The sequence below is a fragment of the Trichoplusia ni genome, chromosome 14 (genome assembly GCF_003590095.1).
Source record: "Trichoplusia ni isolate ovarian cell line Hi5 chromosome 14, tn1, whole genome shotgun sequence".
Classification (NCBI taxonomy): Eukaryota; Metazoa; Arthropoda; class Insecta; order Lepidoptera; family Noctuidae; genus Trichoplusia; species Trichoplusia ni.
Window position 1 is genome coordinate 4,154,008 of NC_039491.1, and position 21,817 is coordinate 4,175,824.

General features: G+C 34.6%; 2 protein-coding genes across 5 annotated transcripts; one reads left to right on the top strand and one right to left on the bottom strand.

Moving 5' to 3' along the window:
• The first annotated feature begins 1,511 nt into the window (after positions 1–1,511).
• On the top strand, positions 1,512–14,405 carry LOC113500714. The gene is made up of 8 exons (XM_026881597.1): positions 1,512–1,764; positions 9,518–9,714; positions 10,648–10,805; positions 11,416–11,513; positions 11,702–11,794; positions 11,925–12,056; positions 12,167–13,279; positions 13,421–14,405. Exons 1-8 carry the CDS (start codon positions 1,759–1,761, stop codon positions 13,634–13,636), a joined length of 2,013 nt encoding a protein of 670 aa, XP_026737398.1. The 5' UTR covers positions 1,512–1,758; the 3' UTR covers positions 13,637–14,405.
• A 1,244-nt stretch (positions 14,406–15,649) lies between these two features.
• Positions 15,650–18,887, bottom strand: LOC113500545 (methionine aminopeptidase 1). Of its 4 annotated transcripts, none has more exons than XM_026881374.1 (7): positions 18,607–18,677; positions 18,434–18,517; positions 17,655–17,925; positions 17,248–17,419; positions 16,667–16,961; positions 16,328–16,464; positions 15,650–15,926 (listed from the first exon to the last, which is right to left on the bottom strand). In XM_026881374.1, exons 2-7 carry the CDS (start codon positions 18,495–18,497, stop codon positions 15,816–15,818), a joined length of 1,050 nt encoding a protein of 349 aa, XP_026737175.1. In that variant the 5' UTR covers positions 18,498–18,517; positions 18,607–18,677; the 3' UTR covers positions 15,650–15,815. The 4 variants fall into 4 exon arrangements, with proteins under 4 accessions (XP_026737175.1, XP_026737177.1, XP_026737174.1 ...); XM_026881376.1 differs by having other exon boundaries at positions 18,434–18,529; positions 18,607–18,650; XM_026881373.1 differs by lacking the exon at positions 18,434–18,517 and having other exon boundaries at positions 18,607–18,887.
• Positions 18,888–21,817: the final 2,930 nt, after the last annotated feature.

Sequence of the window (21,817 nt, forward strand, 5' to 3'; positions counted from 1 at the left end):
TTATATTAAATAATTTCCCTTGATAAGCAAAAGAACATTCTTACTACTGATTGTAGACTCAAAGTTTCGTTCACATTAAAAAATGCTTTCCACCAATTGTTTTTCAACATTTGTCATTCATTATTTGAATGAAAATAGTGAGTGGTTTTTAAAAACTCTATAATATGTTCCTCACGGACAAAGATACTAGTGTAAAATTCACGTGTAATAGACCTCTATGAATAATGTCTTCGGCTATTCAATTTTAATGCAATATTACGAGTATTATGTCTAACGAATAACGCATAAAATTGCTTTGCTAATAAATTGCGATTAATTGGCCAGTTAAGTCACTTAATTTTCGCTTACTTTGTAATTTATGATTAGGATTAATCATGTTCATTGAGAAGTTATAAAATAATAATAAGATGTTTAAAAATATAACGTTTAAAATAATATTTTGTAATTCAAAGTTAATTACAAAAATTGAAAAATACGTTCATAAACATTCTAGAATGTGAGCTTTCAAACAATTTACTCGCATTTAAATGTCGGCAGCGTCAACTAATGTGACATACGATAGTATCGCAACAAAAGTAAGACCTAGTGTGAAAATACTCGCTGTCACCGGTCATCGGCGATTTCCAGTGGCGTGCGCAGGAGTCGGTGACTCGTGCGCCGATGAAAAACGACCGGCGACGCTTACCCGACTCTCTAATACATGTATGATGTAATTTGTTAATACTTTGCTAATGAATTAAGATCAATTTGTATTTTTTTTGTCAAAAAATTAAACGGTTTTAGCGACATGTTTTTATTTACGTATCTACAACATTGAACGATCAGTGCGTTGTTTTTGGAATTTATTTGACACAAATTGCGGATATTTTATATGGCCGCTTGTTGGTTTTCATTAAAAGTGAATATGGGAACTAAGAAACGTGTAGGAAATTTTCTTAGTTTACTTTAATTAAACATACGCAAAGAGACAGCATTTTTTGGTCTGCGATGCGCTTATTTCATAGAGAGATACAAACACACAAATGCATAGGTTCGACACCAGAAAAGAAAAAAGAGGTTTCGGTATAATTTGTAGACCAGTTACCAAGAATAATATTTCTTCTTTTAAAAAGATTAATTCAAAGATTGCACTTATTTAGTCTTCAACAATTTTATAATATCAGTAGAGACATTAATTTTTATATTATTTTATATTATATTATTTTTATATTATTCCTCTAAGATTCAAGATTTTTGTTGTAAAATTAATTATGGAAAATAAGTACTTTAAATCTTTAAAGTTTCAAAAAAAATAAAAACAATACAGAACCAATACAAAAAAACAGGCTACTAATCGGTTACCTATCATATAGGTATAATCTTTATTTGGAAACACGTATGACTCTATGTTCCAAACAATAACTGCAAAATTTTAATAGAAAAAAAGTAAATATTTAGACAATCAATAAATATAACGAAGATTAAATTAATTAGCAATATAATTAGACATAAGCTGCTACAGTAATGTGCACGACGCCTCAGTCGCTTGTGCTACCAAGACAAGGCACCCAGTCTTCGCGTAAGATAGTGGGGGTCGGTATAAAGTGGCGAGGTGACCTATTTCGTCTCCCACAACCGATAGACCGCAGTCCACTGCTGTTGTTATTGTTTACCTCTTTCAAACTATTATTTATATTTAAATCTGTGATTTTGAATTAAAAACGTAGAGTGAATTGTGTGTTTCGAGTGTTTGTGATTGTCTGTGATTATTTTGACACGATGAAGGTAAGTTTTCATTAATTACTAAAGAAAAAAATCTTCGCGTGCTTTGAATTTCGCGGGTCCGGTTAAATTAAGAGCATAAGTATCTAATTAAATATATTGAGTCAAATAACGAACTAACTCCTAAAAGATAACTTATAAATTAATAAAATATTTTCCTCACATTTAAGCCATTAACCGACGAAATACTTAAATACCAAATCAACATTTAAAATAAACCGTCATGGATCTGTCAATATCATAATTTCCCCTCATTTATTAAACATAGGATTGCAGTCAAGCGTCTGGTTACCCAGTAATTGTCGATTATGAACGTTATGCATAGATAGCAGGAGAAACTGTATTAGCATAGCTTCTATGTATTAACTTTGAGAAGATAGCGGGAACTACTAGTTTATGAAGGATGGTTTGCGGCCTTGAAGAAAATAGGTAATAGTTTTTCACACGATTGTCGTTCCGGCTGGATTTTTGCAACTCAATTTCGAGGCACTTCCCGGTAAACTATCAGGCTGAAATTTCAGGATATCTTCAAACTCGATGATAACTATAAAAACGGCTGGACCGATTTTGACAAAATTTGAACGGACATTTGAAAACGTGGGTTTTTAGATTTTTTGAATTTATTAATTTTATTTTTTTGTTGTGAAATAGGGTCATGGATGCATGACCCTATTAAAAGGATAAAACGAAACAATATTAAATTGCTGAGGTAACTGAGGTGTCCATCCGTCTGTCAGACGGCTGTTCATAAACCGTCGTAGCTAGACAGTTGACAAATTTTAAAGATGATGTATTTCTGTTGGCGTTCGAACAAAAAATAAAGTAAAACCATCATTAGGTTTAGAAGATTGAGATTAAGCAACGTTGTGACGGTCGTACATTTACTGGGGGTTAAATTTGTGACCACCTTACCTTTAAATTTTATCTTATTTGAGTTTGTAAATGTTTATTGATTGTGAAACATTTTATAACCAATAAAATACTTCATTATCCCCGTAGCATATTAATAAAAAGAAAATCACATTTTATAAATACCTATTCACAAAAAAGCTACAGAATACTATACGTAGCGGCCTCGCGATAGTACGTACATAAATGCATTGATGTGACTTTTTTCAAGCACTATGTACTTATCTTAATTTTAATGCTCCATCAACAAACATGGACATTTACAGGCTTGTATTGTATATTGTCCTGTGTTCGACTATTGGGATGGGACGCAATTGGTAGATCACTTACCGGTTTTTGAAATTGTATTTCGATTAAGATTTGTGACTGCTTAAATAAATAAATAAATGTTCACCGTAATAAGGTTTTATTGGCATAGTATTTCAACCTCACACTTAATTTTCTGTCAATAATTACCGAGAGTAACTTAAATCGTCAACAATTAGCAGAAAGCAGTAAATTTTCACTTTATATAGGTACTACGCCTTACAACAAGACTATCTTCGCTTAGCAACAAGAGGCTTTATAACTCGTGACCTCGACCCTTTGTTAGTGAAATAGGACGAATAGTGGTGAAATTTCGAAAGGAAAACCTTTTGACCTCTGCCTTGTAGCTACACTAAGTACAGGATGTTTTGACAGAGAAATTGCCATTATTTATGCTTTTACAACCTCATTAACAAACGTTTGGATTTTATTTACGAAGTTAACAAATAATCAATGTCAAATATCAATCCCAATCCATATAATATGCATGAGCTTAATATATTTGTACTGATTTAAAAAGTTCGTTTATTTCCAAAACCCATTGAAAAATCCAAGCAAACTTTTTGAATGTTTTTTATTGAATTTTCTTACGTTCTGAGCTTCAAGATAAGTGTTAACTGCAATAAGTAGTTTTATTTTTCACCTAACAGTTCAACACATGCGTAGTGCGTTTAGAAAGAACGCTGTAGACTTGACAAACCAGTCTAGATTTCACATCGCGGCGGTAATGACAGTCGTCAATACTTCGCAGTGTCATCCGTGCATTCAAACGTAATCTTTTTTAAACATGCTTATTTAAAGCTTTTATGAGTAAACAACAAAATGCGTCTGCGTGTTTTATGACTTTATAGCTGTTGCCCGCGACTTCGTTCGCGTGGTTAGAAGATATAAGTTAGGAATTTTCTAACAGAAGCCCTCGAAGATTTTCCATTGTATCTTCGCTCCTATTAGTCGCAGCGTGCTGGTATATAGCCTAAAACCTTCCTCGATGAATGGTCTAATCAACACAAAATAAAATTACAATTTGAACCAGTAGTTCCTGAGATTCGCGCGTTCCAACAAACAAACAAACTCTTCAGCTTTATATATTAGTTTAGATATACATAGATTTCGTATCTGGAGTTCACGAACTCTTTGCGGAGTTTTCTTATATATTCAAATCATATCCACTTAGAATGTCCAGACAAATATTACATTTAGTTAAAGAGATCTGGGACTGAATATCACCTATTACAGTAAGACTGATGTGGTTAAGATAGATGCCACTCTACGGCATGTATTCCGCATCCCCAACTATGATATATGTAGTATAACTATACTCCAGGATGCGGCAATAAAATTAAGCTGTGATACTTTAGACTGCCTGTTTAAAGGTAGCAGATTCCAAACCCGGCAAGCCCTTTTAACGCCTTTTCGACTTCATATGGGTATAACAAAGTTAAAAAAATCACATGCTAACCAGCACACCTGAGAATTCTTCAAGGGTGTTTTTGCCACCACTAAGGCACACAAAAGCATTGACACCCGATCAGTGGCGTGCAGTCCATAGAGACAAAAAGATACTGCCTACCCTGAGAATCTAAGACAGACATTCACAATAATATTTTATTTAACATATTAACAATTATCTATACTAGTATATAAACCTGAAGAGTTTGTTTGTTTGTTTGTTTGTTTGTTTGAACGCGCTAATCTCAGGAACTACTGGTCCAAATTGAAAAATTCTTTTTGTGTTGAGTAGACAATTAATCGAGGAGGGCTTTAGGCTATAAACCATCACGCTGCGACTAATAGGAGCGAAGATACAATGGAAAATGTGAAAGAAAAACAGGACGGGTATAAATCATAACTTACATCTTCTTCTACCCACGGGAACGAAGTCGCGGGCAACAGCTAGTTTTTACATAACATATATTAATCTAATTATAGAACAAATTAATAAGTGAAATGTTTAAAACTTAAAACAACCATCTGTCATTTATACTAGTACACTAGTATTCCCGATAATACATCATTCATAAGAAAGGAAGGTGATAAGTCTATCACATCTATAACAAGACGTGCATTTGTTTATGAAATGATCTTCACTCGGCGTGCGCCTAAAAATATTTATAATAACAGTTTACAAAGTCTGAACTGTTATTTCCAAACGTTATGCCTGTGCTGGCACTAACAGCAAATTAAAGTAAGGAAGCATCATTGTTTGCAGCAACACATGCAGCGGTCGCCATTGTCTCCATTCAATAGATGCATAACTTCGTAATCTATACTTCTATACTCTATACTAATATATAAAGCTGAAGAGTTTGTTTGTTTGTTTGTTTGAACGCGCTAATCTCAGGAACTACTGGTCCAAATTGAAAAATTATTTTTGTGTTGAATAGACCATTCATTGCGGAAGGCTTTAGGCTATAAACCATCACGCTGCGACTAATAGGAGCGAAGATACAATGGAAAATGTGAAAAAAACCGGGCAGGTATAAATCATAACTTATATTATTATTTTCTACCCACGGGGACGAAGTCGCGGGCATCAGCTAGTTTTATACATAATCTACATCAATAGTACTTTTAGTATGTAATTTGTCCTATAAATTTAATAATATGTAGAAATGTGATGTTTTCATTGTGATTTTCGTTAGATATTTTCAACTAAGATCGTATAAAATATCTAAATTTATGTAGATGCTTTACTTGCAGATACGTAGTGATGGAATGAAAAAGTAACCAATTTTCATGAGACACAAATATTTACGCAAAAAAAGTGAATAACGCAAAAGAATGAATAATTTATTTTGTCAATAAATCAGGAACAAACATACTAGGCACATAAGCAGATTTTTATAGCGACAAACTAAAGACAAGTATTTTCTCTAACAAAGACAAAAATAACACTAGTATTTTCCTAATCACCTCTCTAACAAACATGTTTACATTTCTCTAAAGTACTTCAAACCAACAAGTGATTCTATACATACGTCAAACATAATATTTAGCTTGTAATTTTCTCTAGCGGATCTGTAGCTATTAGACTGAAGAACACCGTTAATGTTCTGCTTTATTTACTGCACGTCACTGCACCCACTGCCTCTAGTACAGAGTAATTGTTACCGAGTTAAACTGTTACACCGTTTAAGATGAGAATAGGTTAGGTCGGTCTTTGCAGGGTTTTATCTGGTTGGAGTTTTTTGAAGAACAAATTTGTTAAGCAAATTGATCACTAGTCAAATTAGTGATGGTAGTATCTGTTGCTTTAGATAGTTTACGTTTTCCGAGTCGATTGACTGTCTGTGGCAATGTTGGTGGGATTCGTTTGTTTTAGTGTAGCCTGTAATTAGGCTTACAGGAGTCGCAATGACGACTAGCTTGACAAAAACCGGTGTCCTTATTTTAAGTATTACTTGTTTTAGCCGTATAGAAATACATGTAATGTGAAAATTCAACTCTCTTACTATCACAATTCATGAGGTAAAACGTGAATACGACGTCTTCTGTAACGGGAATAACATTCACCCAAAATTACATTTGTTGGAGAGATTGCAATTAAAAAAACTGACGCGGACATGTAAGGTCTCTTGTTGATTAGGTTAAACACTTTCCTTGTCCAAACCTTTGCCAGCACGGAATCTTATCTTTGGTACCAACTTTGTATCTAAAGTTTTCATCAATTGGTGCTGAATACTCCCTTGGCACTTAATTTGCTTAATAACGATATGCGAAGCTAAAAGGGAAATAGGTATTTTGGTAAAGATTTAATCGGATCTTAAGTTAGGTGATTACCGTTAAAACGAGGTGAATAGTTTCATTGGGTGAATAGAAAATAGTGTTTTTAAGGGAATCGTATGCATTTGACGACATAAAAATACTTAAACACAATGATTTTATGAACAGCTTGAGAATGTTCATATAATTTTTATATTTTGTCTTGTTAAATGCCCAAATTTTAACAAAACCTGCGTCCCTATTTACCCCAAAAATACCTCTATTCACCTTGTTTTACCGTTACTTAATTCAGCATAAAATACAGAACCCCGGTTTTAACACTATTATACTCGTACTTACGAGACACTCGCCACATCTATCTATACTGATAAAAGCCTGAAAGGAAACCTTATCCTTCGCTCTAACGTGCCAAGTTTTAAATCTCATTGATTTGTTCCACAATACATCCAATTTCCCTATTATCGAGAAAGCATCGGAGTAAATTATGTACCGGGAAAGTCACAACCCTGCATTACGTTTGGATAATTATAGGAAGCCGATGCAGGCCTAGGGTTTCCTCTTAGCAATAAAATTGAAAGGTTGGTAGAGATAGATACAGTTTATGGTACTGCATCGAACTATGTAACTCAATTTACGCTACATTTTAGAAAGAGACAATATTTCAGTGACTATAGGGTCCTTCGCACGGAAAGAAAGAGGACGAGTTACACGATATAATATAATATATATATGTATAGTTCACACTTTCTATATTTGCGAGTCTTAGGTAGTTTTTGAGGTGGTAGATCTTTTGTGATCACTACATTATCACACGCAAATACCTATATCAAAAGAAACAAAGGCACAGTTGGTAAATAAATTAAGGACATTTATTTGAACGACAGTAATGAAAACAACGAATACTTAGGTACAACTCTATTACTAAATAAATACCTATTATTTTAATTCATTTGCTGCTTATTTCGCTCAAAATGCTTTGAGCCTGTATTTTAGCTTTCCTTTACCACTTAGTTTTAGTTTTTACTTCTTTTACCCTTTTAACTACGCGTAGTAAGGACATTTTTAATTTCATTTTTAATACTTATCGATACTGTATGTGGAGTGCATAAAAACTGAATTTACTTATTCTGTAAGTATTAAATATACTTAACTGCCTTAGAATGAAACTAACTACGCGTAAAAATGGTATCGTTCGCCTCATAATGATGTAATAAATCATGATTAAAAATTTACCGACATTGGAGGCGATCACCTGTTGCGTGATGTTACGCATGAAGACTACTCAACAATATTATTCCTTTCAGAATGATGTATAATGTTTTTTTTACTAAACCACAGACTATTGCCGGATTCCAAATGTCGTTATAAATAAGACGTGATTAAGATGTTAATGAATGTCTGTTTAATTATAGCTAAACATGAGAAATTGCCTATCTACTTCGTTTTGGTAAAAAAATGAAAATTATATTGCCGTGCAGGAATTAAAGCTCACCAAAAATATTGCGATCTTTAAGTTTGTGTTATGAGCCCGCTCATTTGTGATTTGTCTGGGTAAAATTTATGGTATATATTTATGTTTTTTGAAATTAGTAGGTATATGAGTATGTTAAGAATTGTTAGTACTTAAATAATGTATTAGTAAGGTATGTTTGAGACTATAAGTTGTATGAAAGTTGTGCTATATTTTAAGATGCGTATATTCATTTATATATAAAACATAAAATAACGGGAAGGAACTTAAGTACCATGTATGCCTATCAAGTATTTACTAGGAACCTGCTTCGATTCATTGAATTTTCTCAACTACGTCTACATAAGATGCTGTAAACAAGTAAGCAGCGATTGTCTGACTCTGTACCCTATATTTATTTTAGCTAAGAATCTTTCGGTTTCATGATAAAATATTAATATCTCTCGTTTTCGCTCGCACCCAACCGTGACAGTTTCACTCGAAACATTTGTCCAGCAGGCGACGTGTGCATTGTGCATGATTATGAAGTACTAACTGTTATTATTTAAGAAGTAATATGAGATAAACGTATAAATATTACTACGAAAAAGGCAGATTTTAAATTAGCTAGACTACTAACCGGAGTAGCCAATTATGGGCTATGCGGCGGTTCATGGTTAAAAAATCCGGATAAAAACGCATATATGTGTGAAAACCGTTATTAAATAAAGCATTATAAATCCGTCTCATGATAGCTACTAAAATAATATATTGACTGTCTCTCCCATCGAGCGGAGTTGAACGATCAATGGTAGAACACATCACATTTTAGGTCCAACAAGACCACTGTATATTGGACCTGTATCCCCAAGCACGCCTCTATACAATACCAGTTCTCTCCTTATGAATAAAATAATACAAATAAAATACAGTATAAATGAAGAGCCTTTTTGGCCATAATTTTTTTGCTATAGGTACTTACATTCTACATCTAATCATTGTAACAGTCTAATAATTTTCGAAGTAATATAAGTTCATAATGTTCAACTATGATACCGAGCCTAAGTAAACACTTACTGGGAACTATTTTCACGTCTTGGAAATAACCCGACCGGTCGTCGGACATCTTTCCCCGGTGCCATACATATACGGAATGTCGTCTTGTAACTGAGTAATTGACTTTATTTATACCTATTCGTGTGTGGTTTTGTATTGTACAGCAATTCGATTTGCGGCTATTCGTTTTTGCTGGAGAAAGTCGCGATTAGGCTGATATATTTGACTCCTTTTCGTAATGGTATGTTCCAAAAATTGAGTAGTAACATTATTCCGGCAAACGTCCTGAAATCTTATTCTTCTTATCACCAGGTCTACATAATCTGCGTAGCGATTTGCTCTCTAACACAAGCGGTGTACATCAGCCGCATGAGCTCAGTCAACAGACGGCGGGCTCCAGTACCGTTCAGGCCAGGAGTCAACATGCAGAGGCCGTGGACACAAACCCGACTCGTACAAGCTGCTTCACAAAGAGCTCCTTATGTGCTTTACAGGAAACCGCCACAGAGGTAAACAAAGTGTTATTTTTTTTATTAAAAGAACGACTTCCGTTATAAGTCGCGGGGGCTTCAGAAACAAGATGTCAATTTACTTGCACAAAGACACCCAGATTCAGAACAAGCATTCGTGGATCACACAAACGCTAATTCTACGCGGGGATTAAACCCTTCGCCCGCAGAAGGTTTAGCGTGCTTACCTCAAACAATCGGCTGACCGCGCAGTCAAATAACCATATTCAAGATGGGTAGTTCAAAATTCAAATTCAAAGTCTTTATTTTTCTCATATTACATTACATTACAAAATTAAATGCCCCGCAAAACCGTTTACACGGTTTGACTGCGGGAACGAGGGTCACTTATATTAATATAATTATATTTATAAATTGCAGACGTGGTTATGCACTCCTACATTATGTACACAGAGCCAGATGTAGCCAAGTGGTGTTCTAAAATGTCCTTTTGTCTCTATATAGCAGTTAAAAGTGATAAAGACAGCATGGGAGAGCGTTTTTTTATCATCTTTCTAGAATACGGCCGTTAACATCAGAATAATCCAATTCTAATTAAGTGTCCATGACAGACAAGTGAGCATTTTCTCACAGTCGTTGGTAATCTATCGGAAGTGTGTTGTTATACATAGTTAATGATAGATAATGTTTTAAATGGGTATTGCTATCGGTAGAAAGGTAGTTAAAGAATAGAGATAGTATACAATCTAAGTTGCTGTTTTCCATGTACGAGTAGGTGAGCCATTTCATTTTAAATACGATTTCAATGAGTAATTGCTTGCTGATGATGTTAATTTAATAAAAAAAACTGGAGGCAATAGAATACGACTTAAAATAAAATCAGAAATTACAAACATTACATATTCATGGATCTTATTTCAAAAGGAAAAAAAAATTGGGAAGTAAATAAACCTTACGCTCATTGAATTCTAGGTTCGCAGTAAAGCACTACGCGCCAACACGCAATATGTTCGCCAACGGGCCTTGGAAGACCACAGCCCGTCTGCCTCCCATGTCTCCCGTCACTCAAGAGTACGAGTTCGTAAGGGCAGCCTCATCAGCACCAGTGGTGCACACAGACGGTGGTACAGGTTGACTAGCTATGCGCACTGCACGCATTCTTCTATTTAAGTATGTAGGATCTCTGTTCTCATGTTTTGTCGCTGTCCCCACAAATTATCATAAACATATTATAGATAAATATTGATCAGACAAATTTTCTTTAGCAACTATTTTCTACAATCTTATGAAATGCAATCAAACCATTCTGAAATCTTAGTGTCATGCACCTTTATCAAGACAGACCGAGGGTCGTTTGTGGCCAACGAGATAAAAAACCGGACGCTCAATCTAGTTCACTTTATTTACGCTGCACCTACAGCCCAATGTAACATGTAATCGGAATAGTTTTAGCGACTGGTTACCTCCGCACCCGATCCACGTTCTGTGTGGTAAAAGCTAACTTGATTCTTCTAAGCTATTAAATACCTATCAACTTGGCTTTCGTGCACTGAATGCACAAAATATAATTGCATCGTTCACGGCGATTTGCGTCAAGATAATATGGATACCTGATAGCTAGTATTACCACTAAAAAATTTCAACACCAAGTGGACAAAATCTAGTTGATCGTCCATAATATCTAGTGAGGTAAACTGCTATGGACGAAAGCGTTTCGGTTCAAGGCTTTGTGACCATCAGGTGCGATCCACACGATACCAGCACCCAACCTGAGCCTGTCCGAGAAGCCCATCGTGGTCATCGAAGCATCTGATACTCCTGTTTCACATACTGAACAGGTAAGCTATCCACAGCCACCTTAATAGATGTGATTAAGAGCGATTCGCACCGAATGACATTTGCTGTCACCCTGCCTTATATACTTTAAAGGGTCATAACACCAGTGGTGATCTTGTTAAAAAACTTAAGTTGATACGTCTCACTTGAATATGTACCTACCAAGATGTTTTTTTTTTTATGATTACAGCCTAAACCATCTTACGAAGTGACAGAGGCCTACCCGGAGCACGAGTTTAGGATTGCGAAAATTGAACCGCCTATAGGATTCTCAAAAGCTACAGTATGTAGTATCATATAATCATTTTGACGTTAATCTTACGTACATACTTACATTTTGCGACGTGTTGCACTGTGTTATTATGATAATAGAGGTGATATGGTTGAGGTCAATAACGAGTTGTTTTTTGCAGTCCTTCACAACACCAGAACTGGAATCGTTGATAAGAAACGGGGCCGCTTTACAGCTAGCGTCTGAGTACAACTTGCCAGCAACTATGAACTTCAGTCCACAAAGGGTTGTGCCTCACCAATTCCAAGTACAGGTAATTTTAATATACGTCGTAACTGCAGATCATTTTGTTTATCAGCCAAGCTGAACATAAACGTAGTTTAATTTTAGTTTTCCTAATCACCATTGCCTCTCTTGTTACAGAATTTAAATTCCCTTCCAACACAACAGGACCTAATAAACACAGGAGCCGAAGGCCTATTCATACCTCCTCAAGCCTTATATCAATCCGATCCTATGTTCTTGCAAAAACTGCAAAACCAACTAATTCAACGTTTCCCTGCATTGGAATTTATTCCATATACAGCTGATGCGTCAAATCAAATGCATTTACACCCACAAGCATCTCAGGTCCATGCTCAAGTCATTCATCCGCAAATGATACTTCTCGAGAATGAACAACTGAATACCCCCTTATACCCGGAACCCAAAGAACATAAAAACGTAGTGCAAAGGGAGACACAGGAGAAATCAGTTGTCACTTTGGTACCCCAGGCATTTTCAGTTGCCGAAAATAAAACGACAACTACAACAGAGAAACAAGTAGAGCTAACGCCGTCACCTGAGCCACAAAACATTACAGTAGAATTAGTATCAACGGAATCGCAGCCAATGACAACTACTATCCAGTACATACTTGACACTAAAAAAGAAGAACAAACCACAACGCCTATATACTATGCGCAGATTGGTCAGAGCGTCGGCAATGCAATAGCTAATGGGTTTTACTCAGCCATCAATGACGTAAGAGCAGCAGCGGCTTTAGCCCAAGTAGAAAAAGCACCAGTTTATGATCCAGCTGAAAATGTAACCACAACTACTGTTAAAACGGCTTATTTCGTCAAGACTGAAGAGAAGGCTGAGAACCAATCTGCTACCGAATTGAAACCACTTTTAGGAGCACCTTTTACCAAAGCAACTGATTCAGTAAACGTAGCATATACTCTGGTACGGGCAGATGATAAACAACCAAAGGTGACCCAAGAGGGCGCCGTGTACGCAGGACAAATTGTAGAAGCATCTATCAGCGAAGACCAGGACTTCAATAAACAACAAGCCCATTTAATGTCCCGAAGAGCACCTATAAGATTATTTGCAGTATCTGACACAAAAAATAATGCCAATTCAGTAAACACATTACCCAAAGTAAATGTAGTGAAGGCAAAAATTCCTCCAAAGAGCAAACTGACGTTTGACGACAAAACTGGAGAACCAATTTTAAGGATATATGCTAGTTACGTAGACAGCCCTGCACAGGTAAATAATTCGACTGATTTGTTTGAATTAGATAGCTTATCAAACTACGATTAAAAAATTACTTTTTATGAGATCTACTTCTGCTTGCATAATACTAATCCAAATTGTCCTCATTTTAATCTAACTTCCATTTAATTCTAGAAAGAAGCGATTGTATCAAAATTAGCAGCTCTTAAGCCAGTAAAGACTGCAGTTAAGAAAGATAGCGTGGAGAATTGGAAGTCATCAACAATCAAGAGTGTTGAAAAGACACAAGGGTCTGACGCGAATCAGGTCACACAGTTTGGACTCAAGCTAAGGGAGAGGAGCGACGATTTCTATCTACCGGCATTTGATGATTATGACATTGACGAGTGACTGAACTTTATGTAGGATTAAGTTAATATTATTATAGTGTAAAGTGAAGTCTGGTGCTAAACTGGCAATTCTTGTATTAGTCTTCTCGTGCTCAAAGACTGCTAATGGTAAAGATTAATATTTATTTTATTGGTTGTGAAGAAATCGCGGTTGAATATCTCGATTATGGGTTTTTTTTTCTTCTTTATTAACCGACTTGAAAAGATGGACGTTCTTTGTTAACCAAATTTACTGCGGATTACTAAATTTGTCTAACATATGTAACATTATTCCTAGATAGTTTTTCAATCTAGAAATAGTCGTATATATTGTCGCCAAAATTGTCGCTATTGTCGATTTTTTCATAAATCGAGATATCCTTGACCGGGGAAAAAACTGTCATAAGATGATATGATGCAAATGTTAAATAACGATAACGTTTTGTATATTCACTTCGAAGTATAACAACTACAAAAAGTCATTTAAATTGATTTACAGGTTTTTGATATATCAATATCAATTTGCGAATACCGTATCCTGTAAAATATTCTATAATTATGTAAATATTATTGTGTATGAGATAGAATTAGTGAAGTTAAAATTTAGAAAGATCAAAATATGTCTTACTTTACAACTGATGGGAAACTTTTAAAACTGCTAAATTTTTCGATTGATTGTCTACAATTGACTAAATCACTAAATTATTAATACTTAACTGGAAGCCTAAAAAGCTACTTTAAAGGTAATAATTTATAATTAGTAATTAGTATGTGCATTTAGACTAATTGTTATTTATTTATATAAATGCCAAATTGTTATTAAAATAAAAACAACTTAACTTTATATTTATTTATTATATTTTTATCACTATGTTAATTTACAAAATTCAAATTCATTGTACATAAATTTTTACTTATTTCTGTTTAAAATAAACTTATGCCATTGTAGTCTATAACCTTTTGAAAATAAAAGGAAATAATAGAATAACAGTATGGGTGGATATTGCACTTAATAGTTGGTTTTATACAGACTTGAATTGTATGGTAGAGCCATTGCACTGCCATTTCTTTATAAATTCTTTACATAAAAACGTTTTTGTCATTATGACCTCAAGCAGCTAAACCAATTCAGTAATATGCTACTGGCAAAAGAAAACCAATGCATTCTGATTTGTAGTTATTCATCCAGTTGCATTATTTTTAATTAAAAATTAACCACATAGCTGAATTCAGGCAACACCATTTGATCTTGCCAGTATAAAATATCGACAAACGTTTTATGTTAGTATTCTAACTATCAAACATATTAACCACATCTAAATATAGTCTATTTATACAACAAAACAAACAACATTTTGCAAAACGGATTCCTGTACAAAAATACTACGAAAATATAATTATTTCATAATTTGATGTATATTTTCTTTTGGGACATGTACTTTAAAAAAGGCGACCTAAATTAGTAACTAATTTGTTTCTTTAGGGGCAAGGTATCATTTGTTGTTTTACTATCGGTACAATGTTTGGAAAACTAAATTTGCAATGATATTCTAATGAGTGATGTTTCGTTTAGTCTACTCATTGTTACATATGCTCATAATAGCCCATTGCTAGATAAATCCATCACCTAACAAATAACAAATACTATCTAAACAGATCTTCGTTGCATCGTAGTTGTGGTTATGTATTAATGTAAAGTTACCACAACATCAAAATTTCGTCTGTTTAGTCTCTACAGTAAAACCAAGATAAATCTTGCCAAATTTCATGTAAAAGTGAATATATTGGTATTTCATGAGGTTTTGTATTGCTCTTCACATTTGTACTTAGGTACTTCACTTGTAAATAGTAGCTATCAAAGAGCTATGTATATTTGGACATATGCAAACCCTACCAGTATAAATATAAAAAAGAAAATATTTATCCTAAGAAACCATTGTTGTCAAACATTGTTTATTTTTTACCTACTGCCAAACTGTTTATAACTATTTAACTCCACCTAGCCAAGCTTTAAACGCAGGAAAAAAAATACCAATTAGTAAAACCTTATATCTCACAGTCTTTATTTGAAAAAAGAAAAACCAAATTCATTATCAAAATTTTAAATGTATATTTTTTTTCGGACATGCCTCAGAGGCATAATTTTGTAGCCTACTATATATTATAATAACAATATCACCTTAGTGTAGATGGAGAAGACACTAAGATTTGTTCGTGAGTTTCTCCAGTTGGTCCATAAACCAGGGTCGGCCGGTACCGCGCTTGGTGAGAATATCACACCCATTCTCAGTAACCAGCAGGGTTTGTTCAAACTGAAAGGAAATATTACGAATGTTAAGCATCTTTAAACAAAACTTTGGAGTGCTGAAATGGCGAGTGTGCTAATCACGGTTCTAATAGTTCACAACGCTACAACAATAACGTATGTTATAATTTCTAAAGCACAGAAGTAGTGAGTACCCTACAGTCGGTAGTGACACTGCTAATGGAAATAAAGACAACATGGCGTCGTCTTTTTTTTAATATTACTTTCGAACAAGGACGTTATTTACTTATGCATTTGTTCTTTGCTTATGCATGGTGAAATCAATCAATGAAACGAGAACTAAATTAGAACATCAGAACATACAGGTCTCATACTCGCAACATAAAACTTTAACATGCTTCTATTGGTATTTATGTGGGTGTGGTGTAAATGGTGTTTGTAGCATACCTGAGCAGAGCGTGATCCATCAGCAGTAACTGCGGTCCAGTGGTCAGGCCATTGCTCATCACGCCAACCACCTTCATTGATCATGGGCTCAATTGTAAAGCAGTGTCCAGGTTTCATGACACCTATAGCTTTATTTTCTGAAAAAATTAAGTTTTTTGTTAGACTACTTTTTTAAAGGAATATGATCAATAGAGATTAACTTCATTTTCAAAAATGAAAATTTTTGTTTTACTTTTTTTATCTACTCAGTTTATACTTAAAGTCCAAATAGGTAAAAATAAAAGTAGTTTGGTAAGTGTGTATAGACTGGAAAGTACATAAACCTCATTTGATACTCACTGGCATAATGAGGCACATTAGGTGTAGTGTGAAACAGTCTGTGTATTCCATGTCCACAGTAAGACCTCACAACACTAAAACCATTAGCCTGTGCATGCTTCTGTATAACATTGCCAATTTCCCTATATTTCTCTCCCGGCTTCACAATTTCAATGGCTTTTTGTAAACACTCATAAGTTACTTGAACAAGCTTCCTGGTTGATTCTGGTACATTGCCAACAAAGAAAGTTTCATTTAGATCACCATGGAAACCACGGTGGTATACCGTTACATCTACATTGCAGATGTCACCATCCTGAAATGAAAAAAAAAAAATATTTTAAAATAGTACAAACACTGTCTGCTAGTGATAACAGTTATAAAACAATGTCAAGTAAACAACATAATTAGTATTATCTGTAATACCTTTATTGGGAAACACTATATTAAACTTGATATGGAGTACACATAAAATATCCTGATTGACAGTATGTATACTAAGGCTATCGTGTATAATATTTAACTTCAGTTAAGCAAACTTAATGTTAAAGGATTGTGAATAACTTTCAAAAGGACATTCAAACATTAATAGGTAAACAAACCTCTAAAGGACGTAAATCAGGAATTCCGTGACAGATAACTTCATTAACAGATGTGCAACAACTGTTCGGGAAGTTGTGGTAGTTGAGAGGGCTGGGGTAGCACTCTCTCTCAATACAAGCTTCGTGCACTACACGGTCTATTTCATCTGTAGTCACTCCCACATCACATACTCTGAAAAATTAATATTTAAACATAAGTCAAGATTTTACTGAGCATATAGCTACAAAATTTTATTTATAAATTTGAGTATGGCCAAGTTGACAATATTTTCTTTCTTGTTGTTCTTTGTGACTCAACAACGTTTATCATTGTAATCAAAATTGATTAGTAATGATGAGGTAAGAGTATGTCTTACTAGTTTCTCAACGCTTTCAGTTTGTATCATTAACAAGTAACTCTTACGTACCTGGCAGCCTCATCCAACACCTCTCTTCCCAGTCTGCTTGCGACTCGCATACTTTCTATCTCTTCATCATCGAGGACTTTGATCTGTCCGGAACCCTTAGCCACGTTCTCCGAAGCGGGGAAACCCGTCGGATGGTCCGCATAGTCAGGACGGCCTATGTGCGGCGGCACCGTACGTCGCGGCCCCGACGGGAATGGCCTCAGCTTCCCAGTGAAGTTAAACGACGGCCATGGGTTATACTCCACTCCAGATCCATCTGTACTTTCACCCTCTAAAACAAATTTTACAATATCATAGTCCCGAGTCGGTAACGGTAACCTAACACCGCAACATAACCTACAATTCACTTACTAGCCAAAGAGTGAATAATTTTATGAGTCTTCCAAGATTTCTTGAAGCAGTCCTGATTACAGAAAAACGAGCCCTGTATACCAAGTTTAATGCACGTCGGACATTGTAATTGTGCAACAGATTTGCAGCCGGGTGTTTCACACATACCAAGGGCCGCCATTTTTTAACTTCTGTCAAGCGACAAACAGTGACAGGAGTTTATTAAAATGTTACCAACTTATTTATCATTCTATGTTTGAAAAAATCGCAATCCATTAATGATGCGTTCATAAAAGTCACAACTTTTATTAATGTAAAGTGGTTTTCTTTCAATATGAATGTTCTTTGATAATCGTTTCACTTTTTCAATATGTGGTATTTTGTTAAATTAATATTTAGCCTTCATAACTAATAAGTGCTATACTAATATTTGCAACTTTTTCCATTACCATTAATTTCTGATTCACATAAAGGTAAGATAATCTTATTAACAAGTAACTCCATATCAACCATGATTTTGCTTCTTTAAGGTTCTGTAAAACGAGCTGCTGTTACATTATTATAAACTTAAGTTTTAATGTATTTGAAATAAATCAATCTTCTTTAACATTTAAATACTTACTGAATGGTATTCGAAGACTATGTAACCATCCGTCCGGCAGGTCCCAAGAACGAATGAAAGCGTTTCTGGATTGAATATAATACGAATTACACACTGATAATAACTCACTATCGAAACCGTCCATTGCACAAGTGCCTACACTAAGCGTATCATTAAACACACAACTAATTAACACTGAAACGTCCTTCAAACTTTGTAGATAATACCTCCGTAAAATACTAAAATTTTGATGCGTAACCGTATTTTATAACTATAACTTATTATTTCGTTTACAAATTGTGTTATTTACCGGTCGATATGTATTACGAATTGACGTTTATTTGGTTTTAAACTCGTGTTCTATTTTTAAAATGCTTATTTTCCTCCAGCGTTTTCCAGCGTCCAGCGTGGTCCAGTCGATCTATTGCAACTTTTTATTGGCGCTCCGTCCTTGATTGAAAGAGTTCGCCGGCAAACATTTATTGATGCAATAAGATAGATATAGACTGGCATGAAAACAGTAATTTTGCTAACAGATAAAATTTTGCAGGTGTTTAATAATTAATACCTTTCATGCTAAAAATCTTTGAAAGACTGTAAAAAAGGCCACATTTTGCAGGGGCCGTAATTATGTACATTGTAACTTTGCGAACTTATAAAAAAACTTAAATGTGACTTTTCTGAATCGTGTTCAGGTAAGGATCTAACACAATACGTCCCAGGGCAGTGCTGACAATGCCGAGCTGACAACCAATAGATACTAGTCCCCGAGCTACATAAAAGGGTAAGTAGGGAAGTGTTATCAAAATAAGTTTCTTCTTACTCTTAAATTGGATCGACTTGAAGCCCTGTTTGCCAGTGTATGTGTCACTTGATAACTAAATTGATCAAACTTGCATAACTTACACCGAAATCGACATCCAAGGAAATGGTTTTACACTAAATTCAAAAAGCTTTTTCAGTGTGAAAATATTATTCTAAGTTACATCGGATGAAGAATTAATAAAACTATGGGTAGTACAGTATGATTTTATCAGATACGAAAAGTAGATGTAGGTAAGTATAAACCAAGACAGTTTAACAGGTAAATTTTACCCATTTAATTTCTTAAACTCTTCTGTAAAATGTTTTCAAAAGACTATATAGCTCGTAAGACAGTAGGTACTCATTTTCGAATCGCCCTTGAATTTTCTGGCGGGTTGTTTTCGGCCAAGTTTAATTATACACTAGAATTACACATAAAGCCGATTACTTAATTGTTAGAAGGCGAGGCAAATGAACCCAAATTAATTTAATTTTCACAGAAAACGTCGATGAAATTAAGTCGCTAGAAATGGGTGAGGTTTAAAATTTATTACACTCGTTTTGGTTTTGGTTGTTATTTGAGAAAAGGTTTTCGTGGCCATTGTTTTGTTCGATTGACATTTGAGCTATGTTTTGCATAAATAATTAAATGAATTCGTACAATATTTTTGCTGCAACTAAGATCTTTAATAGATCCATCAGAATCTACTTATAAATTAAATGATTTTAAAAAGTGGTATCGGCTTTCGCTGAAAATCAGCGCCGCGACACTGTCTCGCATAGAGGCACTGCATCTGCTGAGCTAAGGACATTTTTCTTTTGACGCACCTTGTTCTTTTTTTAGTTATTTTACCATGTTCTTTAGTTTTCTATGTACAATTGCTTGTCTCTTTGTTCTTTTCTATCCAAAACCTACAGATCATGTTACAAGTAGGCATACTACTAGTGCTAATGGTGCTACATCTACGAGTATCTCTGACGTGCATGTATTGGAACTAAATATAATCCGCCGACCACGCAGCTATATTTACACATCGCTCGCAATAAAAATATGGCCTGTCAAAACATTATCCGATATACATCATGTTCTAAATTTATACAGCGTGTTTTATTTTAATGTTAGAACAGAAATAAACACTATTATCCATACAAATCGCGGAGATTACAATACAAATGTACTTAGGTATAATCTGTTTGGATTAACAATATTTATAGTCCGCTTTCTTTTGTTAATCCTTGGACATTTTCGAGGGGTATAAAGGGATTCCTAGTGCGTTGCCCGTTTGAATACGTTAATTGTAGAGATTAGCTTAAATGCATCAGATGGTTGGCCGAAGCGAGGTTTTATAGGTATCTTTAAAAGCTGGAAAATGTAGTCCATTTGAAAATGTACCCAGCCCCGAATTATTTTAAAATCTGACAAGATAACAAAGCGTAAAATAATAATTTTCAACATTAGCTAGTAGGGATATACTGGATCTTATCATTGTAATTACTTCCTTTATCGATTTATTTTCTTATGTTTTAACTATGAAAAATAAACATAAGTATAGGTAAGTACCCAACTTACACTGATGTTTATTTGTTACTGTTCTATCTATGTTTGTAGTCGCCAATCTACAGACAGCCATAAGCTCAACAAACAGCACTGCATTTTATCCAAATAGATAATTACTTATACAACATCCTACAAAGTATTTAAATACGTAACGATCTAAAGAATGTTTATTATCATAATTCCCTTCATTGCAAGGAAAGAACGCGCAATTTTTACTGGAATCCCGCTTGCTATCAAGCGCGTCCTAAGAATTATTAGATTAAGATGGAATGCTCAACAAAATAAAGAACGCTGTGAATAATTTATTTTCTATTCTTTGGACATTTCGCGCTGTACTTTTAATTGACATGAAAGCGTAGGATTATCTTTTTTATTGCAAGGAAGATTCTCGGTGTTCTTAATTAAAAGATTGCTATGCTTTTGAAGTTACGATTTTTTTAGTTTGATGTCTAGAAGGCGATGTACAATGAAGCAATTGACGTTATGAGTTGCGTCCGATAAAATAACCCATACAACGTTGAAAATTATTATGTTAAAAGTTACGAGGAGTTAGGTACATAGTATAAAAAATCAGATACACTGACACCATTAACAACGTATGAAATTAAAATCAAAAGTTTTTATTTCAACTAGGCCGTTCTCCAGGCACTTTCAAAACGTTACGTACAATGATGACTCTAGTTGCGCGGTAAATAAAAATTACCTCTTACTCAACCACTGCTTTTAGTCACTTTCGGTAGCTCAATGACATTTTTGCTTAAACATCTTTCATACCTCGGCCTCTCTTTACCTCAAACAAATACCAACAATGCGAGCGCATTTCATTTTTCGATTACACACATTATATTTCTATTACGCGCAAAATGTTTC